General features: G+C 40.5%; 1 protein-coding gene across 6 annotated transcripts in view; it reads right to left on the reverse strand.

Annotated features, from left to right (window-relative positions):
• The window catches only part of SLC25A13 (solute carrier family 25 member 13), a 185,108-nt gene that overhangs the window by 154,324 nt on the left and 10,272 nt on the right, over positions 1–20,512 (reverse strand). For all 6 annotated transcript variants that reach the window (XM_025872925.2, XM_025872924.2, XM_073898851.1 and 3 more), the window contains exon 2: positions 6,738–6,791. In XM_025872925.2, coding sequence (XP_025728710.1) covers positions 6,738–6,791 — 54 coding nt within the window. The remainder of the gene's footprint in view (positions 1–6,737; positions 6,792–20,512) is intronic.

The following is a 20,512-nucleotide window of genomic DNA, read 5'->3' on the forward strand; positions in this document are numbered from 1 at the left end:
CTGTCTTTAGGATGCCATGTGTATCACAAACTAATTATCATATGATCAACAGGGAGCAGCTTGGCAAGTAAGTCCATCTTCAACACCAGTTCTCATCCGCTGGCAACAAATGGCTTCCTAAGGTAGAGGCTCCCCTATGGGGCTGCCCCCCAATTCCATGGAGAGATGACAGGACGCGCTGACAGCTCTTGCAATCCCTGCCACAGGAATCCTTGCCAACTGACCTGTCTACTCCTGCAAGACTGCATGCATCTTACTTGCTACAACTAGAGAGAAAGCTCTGTCAGGACAGGATTTTTTTCCTGGGGTTCTCACTGCAGCATCCTCAAGGTCCTGGACTGGTGGCAGGCAGAGAGTGAAACGTGTTCAATAAATATCTGTCGAATGAAGGAAAGTTTAAAATCATTGTACTACTTTCCTCTCGGGAGTTTTCTGGGCCATGATCAGGGTTTGATTTTTTTCCCGCAAGTAACCTTCAGAATCATTGTCAAGCTGCTGTCCCCTAAAAAAAAAACCCCACTGAAAGTGCAAAATAAAATTACAATGTCATACCTCTAACCTTTACACAGGACAATTAAAAAAGTATTCGCAAAAACATGGAGTAAATGCAATTCTCAAATACTGGTGTTATGAGAGTAAACTGTTAAACCACTTCAGAACGCTGCTTGGCAGTATCTCCTCTAACAGAACATGCACGGAACCACAGACACAGCAATTTCAACCATAAATAGGTCTCTAACAGAAATGTGTGTAGAGAAACATGTATTTTTTTTTTACTAAAAAACATGCTTTAGCATTTTAATGTCCACAGTAGCATTACCTTCAACAGCAAAAAAATAACTCAAACATCAACCAATAGTTATTGGAAAATAACTCAAACGTCAACCAACAGGATGTATAAATGAACTACTGTGGTACAGTCACACTATGGAATACAACGCAGCAATGAGAATAAACTAACACCAACCACATAGAACAACGGGGATGAATCTTAACAACTAAAGCAAGAGTGAAAGAAATGAGGCACAAGAAAACAGTGTTATGATTCCATTTCTATAAAGCTGAAAACCAGACAACCAGTTACCCTCAGGAGGGGTGGGTAATGACTGGAAGGGGCATCAGATGGCTTCTGGGGCGCTGGTTACACAGGTGTGTGCTCACTTTGTGAACGTTAATGGAGCTGTACATTTATGATTTGTGCACCCGATTTATACCTCAATAGTTTACATTTTAAAAAAATCGAGATGTTTTCTGCCCCCGTTTTTAGAGGTGATAATGAAATAATTTTGTAAATGTAAGAACATATTAATCTGAACACGGAAAACACAGTTTTCTTCAGTCTGCAAAACCAGCTCATTACCAAGGCTGGGTGGTCTGCCTTGTGATTATAGTAAAAATGTCAGAGGCTGCTCCTTCGACTCATAGAGATGCATTCTTCATAATATGAATATACTGACAAAGGTGCCCCGCTGCCCTTGCACCAGTGAAAGGAGGGGTCCCTGTCAAGGGAGTGGATCACACAGCTCCCACATCTTTAAAATGGTATTTAATCCTTCTTTGGGACTAGATTTTACAAGTGACCTGAAGCCTCTCTCTCCCTTACAATTTTTTGTAAGTTTTAATATGATTAAACATTGCAGGCTATATGCAAAAAAGCAGGTTCAAGAGTACTCATTACAATGTTGTTATATGAGCAAAGCAGAAAAGACAACTAAGCATCCAATAATAGGAAGTGGCTAGATAAATTACTGTAAAAACAGCCATACACGGGAACAGCACACGACAATAAAAATACTGTAGAAATACATTCAATTATAGGAAAAGGTTTTCCTAACATATGAGGTGAAGGGAAAAACTGGATAAAACAGTATTTTTTCTCATGTTAAGGAAAACGTTTTAGGGGCGCCTGGATGGTTCAGTCATTAAGCATCTGCCTTCGGCTCTGGTCATGGTCCCGGGGTCCTGGGATCGAGTCGGGCATCAGGCTCCTTGCTCCGCGGGGAGCCCGCTTCTCCCTCTCCCTCTCCCACTCCCACTGCTTGTGTTCCCTCTCTCTCTCTCACTGTGTCTCTGTCAAATAAAGAAATAAAATCTTTAAAAAAAAAAAAAGGAAAAAGTTTTATATACATACAGAGATAGGTATATAAAATATATATTTATATAGAGATATAGATATGGATTTTATCTATACAGCAGAATCACAAGTTACTTTTCTTTACATACTTCTGCTTTTTAAATTTTTGCCAATGAATATGAACCATTTTCTCATTTTTAAAAAGTTTTCTTTTAAAAGAAATTAACTGTTTTTCCAATTTTGTTAACAAAAATTCTAAATACATATATGTTCTGTTGACAAAGAATAATTGTAAAAAATCCAAGTGTAATTCACTACGTATCATCATTACAAATTATCATAGGGCCTATTCCCCTTGTTTAGTCCTTTTACCCAGTTTTCCCATCTCCCACAGCTTACACTACAGGCATTCAGCTACTTCCACCTGTAAACAGTACACATTACCCCCTTTGCTCTCCCCTGAGCTAACGGTTTCCTTCTCGATTTTCTCCTTATTACTAGCACCTCCCTGACCCAGGCTATCTATCCAGGTGTCATATTTATCCTCCGCGCCCTCTCATCCACTGTACAAGATCATTTCCATCAAGCAGTCCTTCAAAATGTCTTAACCTTGCCCATTTTCCATTCCCCCTGCTGCACAATCCTAATTAAGTCTTTAGGGCCACGCACCAGGAGTATGCCCAAGGCTGCCTAACCAAATCTCAAACCCATCCTGCCAGTGTCACTGGATGACCCAGAAAACCCCAATGGCTTCCTACTGTTCAGCTGACGTGCCAACATCCCAATTACCTTTCTAATTTTGTCACCCATACCCTGTAAGGCTTGGCAGACTCCCTGGCACAGAGTTAAATTTAAATAAACATTTGAAGGAACAAGAATCCTTCAACCTGGAGAGGCTGTGTGCTCCCTAACCCATCTCCCAGCCTTCCCTCGAATGTGGCCCTCTCCCCCGGAATTCCTCAGCTGCCCTCCTCCCTGACTCCCACTCACCCCAGGGCTCTCCCAGGTCGTTTGCAAGGAGCCTTCTCTGACCACTCCCCATCACAGGGACAGCTCCCTCCTCCCGTTTCCTGTGGCATTTGCTTTCACCACACTGGCAAATAGGCACACCTAGATTCTTTTTCAATTACTGTGTGCCTATAAATCTGCTCTCCTGTATAAAAGCTGAACTCCTTGAAGACATGGTCACTGCTTATACCTCTTTTGTACATCCCACTCACCGCAAAGCTTCACGGTGTTTTATTTAAACTGTGAGCACTCAGTACACCTGCTCAAATTAACATGCGGTCAGGGAAAAAACATGTCAACACTTAGGTTAGAAACAAAACTGACCACACCTGGACTTCAACTTCCACACCCAAAATGTTAGCTGCCACTTATCACCAGAAGAGGCTGCATCATAAACTCAGCCGCCTCAGGCTAGGAATGCTAGACACCAGTCTAGCGCTGCCTACCACCCAAGTGCACTGCCCAAAAGCCTGTGCTCTGGGTCATCCCCACCTGGCACTCACAGCCCTTTGTTCCACACCTGCTGCTGCCTCTGCCCAGAACGGTCTTCCTCTGCCCCACAGGCCTCCTCTACCTTCTCCAGCTGGTAAGCACCTACTTACTGTCAAGCCCAGCTCCAACATCACCACCTCTCTGTAACTGCAATGACCCTTGCTAGCAAGATGTAATTAGCCCCACATCATCTTCTTACTAATTAACGCCATATAATGCTTATCAACCATATCATGACTTTTTCTTTTTTACACTTACACACAGTGAGACAGGAAATGGCAGGAGCCATGATTTATGCATCTTTACATCCCCAACACTTAACACTGTACTTCACATACAGTGAGCAAATCCCCCCCCAAAAAAGAAGTGGAATTTATTTTAACTCTTCTCAAGGATAAAATAAGCCACAACTGGGCCCACCTCAGTCCTCCAGGACCCCTCTCTCTTTCCTTCTCTCCGCCAGTTCCACTGGCTCTCTCTGATCTCCACAGTTGCCAACTCCCCTGCTATCAGCACATCTGGTCCGAAGGTCCACCTCCCCCACGAGCTACAGAAGAATCCTCTACTAGTGTAACAGACAAAAGGTTGGGATATTTATCAAGAATAAAAGTCAGGAAAAAGTCATAGAAATTCAGCAAAGTAGTCAGGTTTACCGAGTGCTTACTGCTGATCCATACTAAATGGAAAAGCCCAGCCACAGTGGAGACGTGCCTGGCAGAGCCCCCGTGGGCCTCATCCCTATTCTCCTCCCACCACAGCACCATCTGTGGCAGACGGTAAACAAGAGATCCCCCACATGCTGAGCCAAGGTGGATTTGTGTCGGTACTACACTGCCCCGGCCTGATGAGATCACCCAAACCTCTGCCAGATCCACAATCCCTTCCAGAAACTGCTGATCACTGTTTTCTGCATGGATGGTCCCCCCCTTCCTGGCCCCATCATCCCCTTGGACTCTAAGTCACTCTCTCCCTCAAAAGCCACATAGTCTTAGCCACCCCAAGAGAAGACAGCATTTCCCTATGTGCTCCCAAAGATTCCACCCCAGCCTTCAGGCTCACGGACACAGAAATCTCACAGGTGGCTCTCCAGAACTCTGCATGGAATTCCTACCCTCTCTGGGTCTACGCGACCAATCTGATTTGCCTCCAGTAGAGACTTGCCTCCTGTTGACAGGGAGCAGCTGGAAAAGACAGGTTGTTCCAAAGTAGGATCTCAACCTAACCAGCTGCCATGTGGGCTCAAAAGGTGGACACAGCTTTTACCCGGGGGGAGCATTTCTACTGGATCACGCCAAAAGACCTGTAGGTATCCAAGATGCACCATCTATTGAGACACGCAGAGCTGTTCCCATTTCCTGTCAGAAGGCTGCCCACAACTATCGCTGGTTTACAAAACAGAAGTAATAGAGAGGTCCTGAGTTCAAAGAACGATTATGACTTTGCCAACTCAGGTTAATGAGCTTTTACCCATTTTTCTAGGGTCCTGGCAACCCACTGCAAGTCGTCTCCTAGAATTATACTACGAGTTTTATATTACAGATCTTGAATACACACACTAAAAATGTCTACGGTTCCCTCATACACATCTCATCCCAATCACGGTGGGCCCCCAATGCAGAGCAACACACACCAGTCCAGGTGCAAAACAACGCATTTCTATTTCCTGGACTTTCGTGATCTAGAATCCTTTTCCACCTTAGGATCTCTATACTGTGTTGTCCTTTCAGCCTAAAACCAGATTTATAAAGAATTCTGCTTTCTTACACATATTACAAATTATCCCTTTTCCTCCCCTCAAACCCACTCACATTTTTAACCATTTCCTTTTGAAGCCTCTGTCTCTCGTGTTTGAATTATTTAAATTTCAAGCACTTACTGAATCAGTTATCTAAGGCATATCAGGTGCTGGGAACTTTCATCCAAGTTTTTTTACTCAATCTTTACAAATTTTTATAACTCATGATGAAGATGTTCATACATGTAAAAGTAGAGAGACCAGGGTAAGAAACTCAATGTTCCATTTACCAATTTCAAAAATTATCACCACGCCAACCACACATTTTCCCTCCCCCACCAAAAGTGGATTATTTAAAAGCAAATCTCAGACATCATAGTCTCATTTGTAAACACTTCAGTGTATATCTCTAAGAGAAAGACTCCTTATAGCTCCTGTAATTAGAATACCATCATCCAGACTAAAAAAAATCAATCAATAACAATTCCTTGATATCAGATAATCCTGTCAGTATTCAAATTCTCCGATTTCTCAGTAGTTTTTAAAAATACCACATTTTCATGAGGAAAGTGATGCTCACAGAATTAGTAACTTTCTGGGCCATATATTTGGTGCACAGCAGATGTTAAGTGTCTCATTTGAAGTCTTGGTGCTCTCTACGTGTAGCATAGCTGCTTTTCCAGCACGTTTAGAAAAGGCCCACATATATATATATATTTTTCCACATATATACTTTTTAAATGATCTTTACAAAAGCGGCCTTTCCTTTTCTGAGTATTTTAATCCAACATCACGTGATTCCATGTTTGGGACCTGAGGTAGACTTTTATTAGAGTATCATTCATTCACTGCCCAATGTCACAAAGTAGGGGAAATATAAGAAACTAAGGAAATATATGGTATCTGTTGTGAACTGATATGTACTATTACTCATACTGGGCCTCCACTGCGAACCATAGTTGCAATAAAATGATGATGATGATGATGGTAACAATGATGGGCTTCTACCAATGAGAGCCAAGGACAGCCCTCTCTGGATGGATGAAGGATTACTGAAATGTTAACAAAGAGCTTTCAACTTTAGAAGAAAAAGCATGATCATCAAACCGCACAGGTGAATACCGGAAAGGTAAATGAGTTGTGAGACTAAATCCCCCAGCAACTCCCTTCCAGTACCTGACCCCAAGTGAGAGAAAAGAAATTAAAATGTAAACCATACTGCTCTCACAAAAAAATCACCTGCAAGTTGATACATTTCAAAAAAAAAAAAAAAGACATAATTGTAGTAGATCTCTTTCATAAGTCTTAAGTAAAGATACCTTTTGGGTTTTGTTTTGTTTTGTTTTTTTTACATATATAACAATGAAATCTTTAAGAGTTCGAGAACACAAATCAAACAAGAAACAAAATAGATTCCTTTATACTGACCTTCAAAAATATCGTTCTAAGCTCAGCTGGATCTGCTCTCTTGGTTAAAACCACCTATAAATAAACATAAAAATGTTTATATTATTAGAACAAAGCTGAGAAATCAAGCTAGCAGACTGAAAGAAAATAAACTCCAGGTTAGAAATTAGTGGATTTCATTTTTGTACTTGAAGCACCAAATTTCCCCATTGCATAAACTACTCCCTGGATTTTAAATTAGACTCCTATGTGGCTTCTAGAATGATAGCAGTCTGTGCAAGAAACCAGCAAAGCTCTTAATATGTGGTATTAAATGTATATCTTTTTTTTTCAATAAGTAGAAAAAAAAACTTGAAACAGATCTGTAACCACCCGGCATTTTTAAACTACACACCAGAGTGATCCATACCCTTCCAGAGGGGAATATTAAATATTAAAGTATAACTTGTTTGTTAACTATGCAAGAGAACATAGTTCTTAAAGAAGTTGGTGAACAAGGCAAATCATATTAACAAGGGAATTACTTCCCACAGTTCTGCCAGGAACAGGCATGAATGCCTAGCTATTTGGGCATGCCAAAAAAGGTCTCCTCCTCTCCCTGACTTTTAAGAAGTCAGAAGTCTCCAAAGGTATGACTATTATTCTCCACATTCTAGAAATACAAGGGGCTATGGAAACCTTTCAAGAACAAAATTTGACAGATTAGCTCAGAATAGGTGTTGTGCTTAATTCCCCAGCCCACAAAGTCCAAAAACATCAGTGGAGAAAAAGCAAGACAAACTTGAATATGGGTACACCGGGCCAACACAAAAGAGTCCTTATGTGGAACCAAACAGTGGGCTTATTCAGCGTCCCATCACCCAATCCTGTTGGCAAAAACCATCATAAGACTGAATTCTCACTAAGCACAGCGTCACCCCATGATACAGCCAAGGAGGGGTTCCCGGAACCACCCTAATACCGGAGCCATGTCGCTATCCACACGGAGATTTATGCAAATTGTTCTAAATCCCTTCTGTGTGTTTGCAAAGGCTCTTCTGAGATCTTTGGACAATGGGTTCTCTGTCTCTAAATATGTAACTGCCTGAGCTTCTTGGCCTGCCGCTGTCAGGAATAATTTTATTAACTAATCACTGGAATGGGAGAGGTAGTTTTTCTGAAACGAGCTGGTTGGTCACCTTGTTTCCCAAAGCAAGACTGATAACTCCTTTAATTTCAGCTGAGTGCTTGTAACCCCTAATGCATTACCAAATCTTTTTAAAATTCTAAACTAGTTAGTATTCTTTGGAGAAATTATTCAATTAAGGAGGAAAAAAAAGAATGCTAACCAACCTAAGACTGATGATAATGCCGATCTATAGGTTTCAGGAGAAGATTCCTTCCTTTCGGGTTTGCAGTCTGAGAAAGGTAGGAGAGGCCAAACACTACTGGACAAGATGAAACAGCATAAAAACGCCTCTACCCTCTTAAGAGCATAGAAACTCCCCTCCAAGTTCCATATCTCACGACAGTCCATAGGTAACATTTTTTGAGAAGGCAAATGGTGACCCTAGGTACTTAGCTGGGTTTCCTTTTAAAAGCAAAAGTTTCCACAAAGTGAACTATTCTTGCTCCATCTGAATACCACATCCTTTAAAATCTAATTAATTCACTATGCCGTGCACTTCATAAAGCTTTCCCTGGGCAATGCTATTTTAGAGTGACCTTCCCCTGCCCTAAATTCCCACAGCATTCTTCCATTGCTAATCCCCAATTGCACATCAGTGTTCCCCACCAGGACTGCACCTCTCTAAGAAACAAAGCTTCCACTCTAACTCTGCCAGGATCTAAGGCAAAGGAGAACACAACCCATAAAGGGAGAAAATAACAAATATTAGAGCAGAGATCAATGAAATAGAGACTAAAAAGACAATAGGAAACATCAATGTAACTAAGAGCTGGTTCTTTGAAAAGATGAACAAAACTGACAAACCTTTAGCCAGATTCACCAAGTAAAAAAGATATAGGCGGCACAAATAAAATCGGAAATGAAGGGGGGGGGCTTCAGCAACTGGTGCCACAGAAATACAAAAGAGACTACTATGAACAATTATACTAACAAATGTGACAACCTAGAAGAAATGAATAAATTCCTAGAAACACACAACTTACCAAGACTGAATCATAATGAAATAGAAAAATCTGAAGACACCAATTACTAACTACTAAGGAGATTGGATCAGTAATTTAAAACCTCCCAAAAACCAAGTCTAGGACCAGAGAGCTTCACTAGTGAACTCTACCAAACATTCAAAGAAAAATTAATACCAATCCTTCTCCAACTCTTGCAAGATATAGAAGAGGAAGAAACTCTTTCAAACTCATGAGTCCAGCATTAGCCTGATACCAAAACCAGACAAGGATGCCACAAGAAAAAAAAATTACAGGCTAATATCCCTGATGAATATATATGCAAAAGTCCTCAACAAATACTAGCAAACCAAATTCAACAATATATTAAAAGGATCATATACCATGATCAAGTGAAACTTCTCCAAAGAAAATACACAAATGGCCAACAGATACATGAAAAGATGCTCAGTATCACTCATCATCAGGAAAATGCAAATCAAAACCACAATGAGATGTTACCTTACACCTGTTAGACTGGCTATTATTAAAAAGAGGAGAAAAAAAAAGACAAGAAAATAACAAGTGTTGGCAAGAATGTAGAGAAAAGGAAACTGTACACTGCTGGTGAGAATGTCAATTGGTGCAGCGATTATGGAAAACAGTATGGAAGTTCCTCAAAAAATTAAAAATAGAACTATTCTACTTAGGGGTATTTATCTGAAGAAAATGAAAACACTAACTTGAAAAGATATATATGCACCCTCATGTTCACTGCAGCATTATTTACAATAGCCAAGACATAGCAACAACCTAAGTGTCCACTGATGGATGAATGGACAAAGAAATTGTGAGATAAATAGATATAAATAAATATAAAATGGAATATTATTCAGGCATAAGAAAGAATGAATCTTGCCATCGGCAACAACATGGATGGACCTCAAGGGCATATGCTAAGTGAAATAAATGACAGAGAAAGACAAGTACTGTATGATCTCTCTTATATGTGAAATCTATATATCTATATAATAACAGATTTAGAGAAAAAAATAGATACAGAGAACAGACAGGTGGTTGCCAGAGGCAGGGGAGTGGGGTGGGAGAAATGGGTGAAGGGTGTATAAGTTTATTAAAAAATTTTGTTTAAAAAGCAGGAGTTATTCACCAATGTATGACCAACATCTAGTATAATGTCTGGCACATAGAGGCATTCAATAAATATTAGCTGAAGTACTGAATTCTATGAATTAATTTTTTAAAAAATCCATATAGTGACCCAACAAATCTAAGTCATGTCACCTAATGTGTAGAGAACATTTTATATTTTCAATGCGTGACTATTACCTCATTGGATCTTCACAGTAAAATCTGAGATCTGCAGAAAGCATAATATTGCACCCACTTTACAAAAGGAGAAACCAAGACTCAAAGAGGATCAATTATTTCCCCAAAAGTCAGATCTGGCACCAATTTGTGCTTCCATTTCTAAGTGTTGTCTGAGCTGAGATCAGATTCCAAATCTTCCACCTCTTACTCTGTTGGTCTTTCCACTGAGCCACATTGTACGCAGCTTCAAACTCACAATAACTTACATTAACCACTAATATAATACATGCCTAGAAATCAAGAATCTCCCAATTTCTTCTACCACCACCAGTTTGTAGTGTCCATCCAGTGCTGTGATTAAGAACATGGCTTTAGGGGGACACCTGGGTGGCTCAGTCGATTACATGTCATCTGAATCTCGGTTTCGGCTCAGGTTATGATTTCAGGGACCTGGAGCCGAGCCCTGCATCGGGCGTGGAGTCTGCTTGGGATTCTCTCCTTCCTTCTCCCTTTGACCCTCCCCCACTTTCACTCTCTAAATAAATAAATTTTTTTTAAATCTTAAAAACAAACAAAAAACAAAAAAACACATGGCTTTAGTGTCAGTCCACCTGGGACTGGGGATCAGGTGTGACATCTAAACTAACTAGCTGTGTGACCTTGAGCCAGATCTCTGGCCTCTGCCTCACTTTCCCCACCCATAAAATGAGAAGTCCTGGATGGCTGAAAGGGTGATCGGAGATAATAACATCAAATGCTTAGCACCACAAAAGACACAGAGTTAAAGCACTCGATAAATGAAATCTATTGTTTGTATTATTTGTGGAGAGGTGTTTATATTCTACCATGCTTACTCTTTAAAAAGCCTAAGTGATGAGTAACCTGGCTCATAACTTGAGAAGGAAAAAATGAGGGGAGAAGGGAAAGGAACTCCTGGATCTTCAAAAACATTCAGCAAACCACTAACCACCGACGTTTTCCTAACTCATCCCCCCTGCTATCTTAGCCCAAACCAACGCTACTTCTTGAAAACAGACCCAAAGTTCCAGATATACCGTGGAATTTCCCTGAGGCCCACGGAAATGTGTATTAGGTCCTGAAAACACTGTAATGAAGCACAAAATAACTATGGTTCAATAGGGGACAAATTCAGAAGAAAAGTTTACCAGTCTCTTGGCCTCCCCACTGCTGCGTGACTAGTCAGAATTCCCAGTTCTATTTCTATCTCCCATTCTTACCTTCTTGTTTGGGTGTCATGTGCAGTGAAGGAATAACACTTATACAGCTTCTTTCAAGACAACATAAGTTAGAGATAGAAGTACCAGTGTTCTGAGGGTGTGCTGAGATGGATTCTACCTGGTGGCAAAAATCAATACCCAGGAAGTTTTAGGAGCTGGAAAAAGGGAACTACAGAAACATAGCTTCCCTTTTTAAGTCAACTCAAAACAGCTGCTCGGCACGCACACTCTGCATCACTTTAACAAGCCTTTAGAAGATTCAAACCTGAGATTGTTTCCAGAAGTCTGAATTTCATTGTTATATTTTTCTTATACTAACAGCATGTAAATATTTACAGCTACTGTTCTTACAATCTAATTGCCTGATTTTATCATGCTTCTGAATTTGCATTTGTAAGGATAGATTCCACTATTAAACAAAATTTGTATATCAAGATTTTTAAATAAAGGAATTAGTTTTCAAACATAGTTAGGAAAATCACCAAGAAGGAAAAAAGTTCTTGGCAGATGACTATGAAATATTACTATCTGCTACTTAAATCAATACAACAGAGAATCTTATACTACAGCAGCTAACTTTCACACACAGTCAAGACTCAGGGAAAAGAGGGAGGGCTAACATGGAAAAAAACAACAACTATGCATTATATATTTTTTCCACAAACTGGGAGGTCAATTCAATGAACATATGTTCTATGGGACAAAATTTCAGGACCACTGAATATGTAAAATTTTTGACAAGACAAACATTAGATATAATGGCTTGAACAGTTAACAAGGGCATTTGCAAAACAGATGCACTAGCTAGGTACATCTAGATATAAGAAACCAGCTAACAATAACATAACTTCAATGACTGGGTTTTTAAAAGGCAGTAACAGGAAGCATGGCAAGGAGAACCAGAAAGATACTTTCAGGACGAATAAATTCACTCTTATTTTAATATGAGTTAGGGCAGCCAAAAGGAGGAGAACACCTGGAAAGATTTTTCTACATGGAGGAATATTGTTTAAATTGGCTTTTTAACACTGATATCAAGCCACAGTTGTAGACTCATTAACAAATCACAGTGGTACGGAATTGTGAACCCAATAGGGCAGCGGGGAAGAACATAAGAAAACCTACACAGAATAAGGGATACTAATTTGAAGAAGAAAGTGTAAAGAAAAGAAAAGCTCTGTCCTTCCAGTGAAAAGCTGTAAGATATATATATATATATATATGCATGATCTCCTCAAATGCATCTTACTCCCAACTCCTGCAAAGAACAGAAATTAAGGGGCGCGTGGGTGGCTCAGTCGTTAAGCGTCTGCCTTCGGCTCAGGTCCTCCTGGGATCAAGTCCCACATCGGGCTCCCTGCTCTGCAGGGAACCTGCTTCTCTCTCTGGTTGCAGCACCCCCTGCTTGTGTGCTCTCTCGCTGTGTCTCTGTCAAATAAATAAAATCTTTAAAAAAAAAAAAAACAAATTAAGCAGATGCTCCAAAAACGTTGACTCAGGAAGAGTCTTCCAGATAAGTAGAAATCAAATCTGTACAATGAAAACAGGTAGTACCTTCTTCTAGGCCAGTGGTGCTCGAAGTATGGGCACTGGACCATCAGCCTCCAATGGGAACTTTTAGAAATGCAAATTATCACACCCTACCCCAGATCTACAAATCAGAAACTCTGGGGATGGGGCCAGCAATCTACAGTTGAACAAGTCCTCCAGGTGATTCCGATGCTGTTAAAATTTAAGAACCACAGCTTTAGCTAATGTCCAATTCGGTCTGTTTAGGACCGCTATTCTCAGCCCCAGCTGTATATTCAAGTCTCCCGAAGGACTTCTGGGTTTTATCAATGCCCAGACCCATCAAATTAGACTGCAAAGGTTAATCCAAGCAGAATCTCTGAAATGGGTACCTTTAAAGCTTCATCATGAGATTATAATGAGGGGCTCAGTTGAGAACCACTGAGTTAGGACCCAAGATCCCAACCTGAGCTTTGCTACTCCACCAACTGCGTAACACTGCCTTCACTTAGCCCTGTGCCCATCCCCCATCACCCCTCCACAACCCCCCCTCCACAAACCTTAAAAGTCTGAAAGCCAAGACAAGCACAGGCTTACACACTGAAAATTCTCCTGCGATGAAGTAATTATTTACCTTAGATATGAAATAAAAACCAGAAGAGACAGCTCATCAGAAGTGAGCTAGTCGCTGTTGTGCACACAGGCACACGTGCAGCGACAAGCAGAAAACGGGGCTGGAGGGAGAAATGCCCCCGCCTGGTCTTCTGAATCTGAGGAAGTGTGGTGAGCGGCCCTGAATCCCAGTGGGAAGCTCTACTGGGTGTGGCCCAGCAATTTAGAAGCTGGGCCCAACTCTCCTTCCCATCTGTCTTCCTGTATCTCCACATGTATCTTCCTGTATCTCCACATGTATCTTCCTGTATCTCCACATGTATCTTCCTGTATCTCCACATGTATCTTCCTGTACTGCAGAGACTGGAAGGTTAAAATGACATTTCCCAGACTCCCTTGCAGCTACGTGGCATAGGTGCTGTCCATCACATGAAGCTGGGTGAGATGTGGAAGGCAACATTTTGGAAAGTGAAGACTGGGAAGGTGGGGGCCATGTTTCTGCCAGCAAGCATCACTGCTAGAAGTGTCAGATTTTCCTGTGGCAACCTCCTGCCCATGTCAGTGGCAGTATGGGCCTGAACACTCCCCTTCTAGCAAGCCATTTCATGACTACACGAGAGGTAACTGCTCCCTTGGTGGCCTGGTCTGCCATGAGGGCCTGGAAAGCACTCCTGGAAGCTCAACCTGAAGTCTGTTTCTTCGCCTTCCCAACCAATTCTGTAAGCCATTTAACACCCTGTAATAAATCTCCCTCTGCTTAAACCAGCTAGAGTGGACTCTGTTCTCTGCAAGTGAACCTTGACTGATACAATCAGTAACTGCAAAAGAAATTTTGGAATTCCCCAAAACCACAGTTAGCATTAACTCAAAAGAATGAGGTGTCTCATCAAATTGAAGAAAATAATTTTTTTACTGAATTCACTGAGTCACTCATTCCTCATCCTACAGTTTCCCTAAGTTCTAATAAATGAAGACCAATGATCATGAAAAAGTTACCGAAACATAAATTAGTATAGAGACAAGATGCCTTGCTAAGCATGCTTCAAATCACAGCCTTTCTGTGTAATCAACCCTCAAAAGTTCACATCACTCAACAGTTGACTTATAAGGTACCAGATACCACAAACGGTAACCCGCCAGATAATTACACAAACGGGTCGTGTCAGGGGTGGTGGAGATGTTTATCAGAAGGATTCAGTAGCTCATGAAGTGTGTTGGATTTAACTCTGCACAGGTGTAGACAAACGTTAAACAATGATAAAGCCATCGCCATTACAATTCCATATTAAGAAGCACAGTGTAACAGTTAAGAAATGAATGGTGGTGTTTTAGCTGTGGGTTCTGTTATGCTAAAATAACTTTAAACACACTAATTTTAGATTTTATTATTATTGTTATTAAGCTAAAGCTAACATTCCAGTAAATGTTCCCAAGAGTAAAAATGTGAAAAGAGACAGTATGAGTCTTTTCTAAAATAGACATTTTTCTGTTTATATTTTCAACTTCTTAGGGAGACAGAAGGTGTTTGCTCACCCTGACAAAAGCAAACATCACCAGGTTCAGAGTAAAGATTTGGGTCCCAGTGTATTACTAACCTGGTGACCCTGAACAATCAGTTAACATCTCCGAGTTAGTTTCCTCATCTATAAAATGGGCAAAGTGACAAAATCTACTTATCTATTTCAGAAAGTTATCTTAAGGACCAATAGAACCTCCACAGGAACCAGTGTTGGCGTAGGAAAACCTGAACTGTGAAAGACAAACTGTGGAGGCTCAGTGTGGACCAAATAGAGATTTAAAAACTCTAGGAGGTCCAAGCCATAGGAGGATCTCCACATTTTTGTGAGTTTTATTTACCTCTGGGAACTCAACCTGGTTCTCACAGTGAATATGGGAGAAGTATCATCTGCACGTCTCACACAAGGACAGGAAAAGGAACCATTTTGAAATGCATCCGAGTATTCTGTTCTTTTTAACAAGATCTGTCCTCAGGAGAAATTACTTATGAAGACCCTAACCTGCTGGGGTATTATCAGAGCCTACCTTACTGTTGGGATGATAAATACCCTATTCCAGCCACCCCTAGCCATTCTCTCCCACCTAAGAGGAGGGGGAAAAAAACACCTGTGAAGTATACCGTCCAGAGCCAGAGGCTCTCTAATGGGCAGAGACCTAATCACAGGCCTATAGAATACTTCCTCTCCCTCTACAGTCTACCATCAACACTACCAAAGGCCAATTTGCAGCAGTTCCTTTTATCCATCCAGTACATGTCTGGCTACCAAGAAAAAATTATAAAGCATATAGCAAAAGGCAAAAAAAACCCCACAATTTGAAGAAACAGAGTGAGCATCAAAACCAGCCTCAAATATGGCAAGAATGTTGAAATGACCAAAACAGGAATTTAAAACAACTATGATTAGTACGCTAAGGGCTCTAATGGATAAAGTAGATAGCATGCAAGGACCAATCGGCGATGTAAACAGAAAAATGGAAATTCTACGGAAGAACCAAAAGAAATACCAGAGATCAAAAACACTGTAAGGATAATGAAGAATGCTTTTGATGGGCTCATTAGTAGACCGGACATGACTGAGGGGAGAATCTCTGAGTTTGAGGATATCTCAATAGAAATCTCCAAAACTGAAAAGAAAAGAGAAAAAGGATTGAGGGGGTGGGGAAACAGTATCAAAGGACCACAGCAGAGCTACAAAAAGTGTAACATAGATGTACAGCAGGAGGAGAGGGGCTGCAGAAATTACTGGAAATAATGATTGAGAACTTCCCTCCAAACCGACATCAGACATGAAACCACAAACCCATGAAGATAGAAAAAACCAGGATAATCAAAATCACCTTAAACATTAATGATCTAAATGCACAATTAAAAGACAGAGTTTGTCAGATGCATCAAAATACAAGACCCAACTATATGCTATCTACAAAAAAAAAAAAAAACAAACACTATAAACATAAAAATTCTTATAGATTAAAAGTAAATGAACAGAGGGGCAGGCACCTGGGCGGCTTACTCAGTTAAGTGTCTGACTCTTGATTTCGGCCCAGGTCATGATCTTAAGGTCAATGGACTGAGTCCCATGTTGAGTCCCACCATGGGGTTCTGCGCTCAGTGCAGAGTCTGCTTGAGATCCTCTCCCTCTCCTTCTGCCCTTCCTCCTGCTCACACACGCTCTCTCTAAAATAAATAAATCTTTAAAAAACAAAAAAGGAAATGAAGAGAAAGATAATGCCATGCACACACTAATCAAAAGACAGCAGAAATAGCTATATTAATTTCACTCAGAGCCCATTTTGAAGCAAGGAAAGTTACCAGGGGTAAGGAGGGACATTATAGAATGACAAAGGGATCAATGCTCCAACAGGATATTAACAATCTCCAGTGGAACAGAATAGAAAACCTAGGAATAGACCTACATAAATACAGTCAACTGATCTTTGACAAAGGAGCAAAGACAGCCTCTTCAACAAATGGTGCTGGAACAATTAGATATCCACATGCAAAAAAAAAAAAAAAAAAAGACCCTAGACACAGATCTTACACCCTTCACAAAAATTAACTCAAAATGGATCAGAGACCTAAATGTAAAACTCCTAGAAGATCATAAAGGAGCAAACTTAGATGGCCTTGGGTTTGGCATGGACGGATGCACGAAAGAAAGAACTGAGAAGCTGGACTTCATTAAATTAGAAACTTCTGCTCTGCAAAAGACAATGTCAAAAAAATGAAAAGATAAGCAAAAGACTGGGATCAAGTATTTGCAAAAGAACAGCCAATTAAGAACTACTATCCAAAATACACAAAGAACTCTTAAAATTCAACAAGAAAAAAAAAAAAAACCCCAATGCAAAAATGGGCCAAAGACCTTAACACAAACCTCCAAGGAGGATATATAGATAGGAAGTAAACATATGAAAAGATGCTCCACATCATCTGTCATCAGAGAAATACAAATTAAAACAATAACAAGATACCAATACATGCCTATTAGAATGGCCAAAGTCCAGAACATTGACAACACCAAATGCTGGTGAGGATGTGCAGCAACAGGAACTCTCATGGATTACTGATGGGAATGCAAAATGGTACAGTCATTTTAGAAGACAGAATGGCAGTTTCTTACAAAATTACAATAGTCTCATCATACAACCATGAACTGAAAACTTATGTCCACACAAAAACTTACTTATGAATGTTTATAGCAGCTTTATTTGTAATTATTGAAAACTGGAAGCAACCAAGGTATATTTCAGTGCATGGTTAAATAAACCATGGACATCCAGATATTGGAATATTATTCAGCACTAAAAAAAATGAACTATGAAGCAATGACAAAACATGAGGGAAACTTAAATGCATATAACAGTGAAAGAAGCTAATCTGAAAAGGCTACATACTGTATGATTGCAACTATATGGCATTCTAAAAAAAGGCAAAAGTATAGTGATAGTAACAAGATCAGTGGTTGCTAGAGGTGAGGGAGTAGGGAAGGAGAATAGGCAAAACACAGAGGATGTTTAGAGCAGTGAAAACACCATGTATGATACTATAATGGTGGATACATATCATTATACAACTTGTCCAAACCCACAGAATGTACACTACCAGAAGTGAACCCCAATGCAAACCAGGGACTTTGGTGATAATGATGTGTCAATGTAGGTTCATCAACTGTAACTCATGTACCATTCTGAGGGAAAATAATGGGGAGACTGGGCATGCTTAGGGATAGGTGGTATACAAGAAATCTCTGAACCTTCCTTTCAATTTGGCTGTGAACCTAAAACTACTCAAAAATATTAAGTTTATAAAAAAAAAAAAAGGATCATTAGTAGCCAGGACAATCAAAATTAACTTAATCAGGGGTGCGTGGGTGGCTCTTGGTTAAGTGTCTGCCTTCGGCTCAGGTCATGATCCCAGGGTCCTGGGATCAAGCCCCGCATCAGGCTCCCTGCTCAGTGGGGAGTCTGCTTCTCCCTCTGCCTCTCCCCCTGCTTGTGCTCTCTCTCTCTCTCTGTGTCAAATAAATAAATCTTAAAAAAAAAAAAAAAGACTAAATTACGGTAGAGTAACTAGGAACACACCTGTATAATCTCCCTTTATTTTCAAAGAACCCTTGAAGCAGGCTGGACTCTCTTCCTTTACAGTTGAGAAAACTGCAGGTCAAACAGGTTGATCTACACCAAACCCCATGCCTATTCCACAGGGCTACAACCCAGGCAGTTAGGTTACCTTAGAGCAAGGTTTCTCAGTCTTGGCCCTACTGACATTTTGGGTCAGATCATTTTCTGCAATAGGGGGCTGCCTGGTGCACTGTAGGATGTTTAGCAACATCCTTGGCCACCCCCCTCCTCCCAGACATGACAACCAAAAATGTGTCCAGACATTACCAAATATGCCCTGGGGCAGAACTACCCCACCCTGAATTGAAAACCATTGACTTAGATGGTGCTGCCCATTCATGCAATGCAATCACCTCTGGGAAGCCTTCCATGTACCAGGCCCAGTTCCAGGCACTGAGGACACAATCCCAAATAAACCAGAGAACCTGCCTCACGAGGAGGATGACAGACTGACCAATGAGTGGTTGGTACAGTGTGGGTGGAGATACACACTTCCACAAATTAGAGCGGCGGCAGAACAAAGATTGTAATTCTGTTGGAGTCGGGGGTTGCAGAGGTAAAGTCTCTGGAGCTGTTCATTATTGATGACAGTAATTAACAGTGACCAAGTAACTTTTACTGGGTCCTTAACTCTATGCTAGGCATGGTGCTAAAAGGCTTTTTATCTGACCTCATTTAAACATCCCTAAAACTATTTAAGGTGAAGAGTCATTACTATCACCATTTTTCAGACGAGGAAACTGAGGCTATAAGACTCTTAGTCTTAAATGAGTAGGTAAATCACAGAGCCAAAAATGACCCAAGAGCCCAGGTTGTTTTGACACCAATTATAACACCTAGAGGATGTGCCAAGAATTTGGCAAGCAGGGATGGGGACTTCAAGCTATCCTTATGAAGGGTACCACTGGACAACACTGTAGCTGAAACTGATTTAAAATAGTCTTTTTAATTTGGCATTACGATACAGAAGTGCCCATGGTTCAGCAGAAGGCAGACCTGCCTAATGCAGAATATTATTCTCCAGTATTACAGGTTGAACTCAGTCTTAATTTTTTTTAAAGCATCAAGGTTACAGTATAATTAAGAACCAGCTGCAATTGTAATTACAGTTCCCAATATAATTTGTTACATATTAGCAAGTGTCAAATTACTACTGCTCCTTAAATGAATAAAAACTGTGCTGAAGACTGAGATGTATGTTCCTGATGGGGAACAAAGGAATATAAAAAATATATGACATGTTTATAAAGTGCTTAAAGGTTCTACTTAGGAGATCACAAGTTGCTGGAGCCCAGATAATGCCATAGAAAGTTAAAATGGCTTCTGAGAGAGAACAGTTAACTTAATAAATGCAGAGGAAGAGCAAGCAACAAATCAAATGACAATAGAAAAGTTGCTTCCACTAAATAATACCTTACCTGTTCAAAATTCTGCTGTGCATCAACATCATCGAACTGAAGAATAGTCAAGGGCCCAGGAGGAAGCCAAAAGAAAAAGAACAGGAGCCCTCTGCACAGTCAGGACCCTCATCCTAAAGAATGCATATAATGTCATTCACGTGAGCCCTCCTCTGCTCTCTCCCACAGTCCACAGACTTCTGACATTACTCTGAACAACTTCTCAGATTCCCAACCCACAGCTCACACTTCTATAAAGCTACCAATGTCGCAGGTCTGGCTCTGAGCTTTGCAAACATGAGCACATTGACCCAGGAAACAAATACAACTATGCCCCTTTTTATAGATCAGGAAACTGAGGTACACATAGAGTAACTTGCCCAGAGCCATAGTTCGAACAGAGTCCAAGATTTCAACCATTATATTAGACTGGCTTTCAGAAGAAAAGAGAGAATACAAG

Source organism: Callorhinus ursinus, unplaced genomic scaffold (assembly GCF_003265705.2).
Source record: "Callorhinus ursinus isolate GAN/ISIS: 27379988/994484 unplaced genomic scaffold, GSC_fseal_2.0 scaffold12, whole genome shotgun sequence".
In the NCBI taxonomy this organism is placed as follows: Eukaryota; Metazoa; Chordata; class Mammalia; order Carnivora; family Otariidae; genus Callorhinus; species Callorhinus ursinus.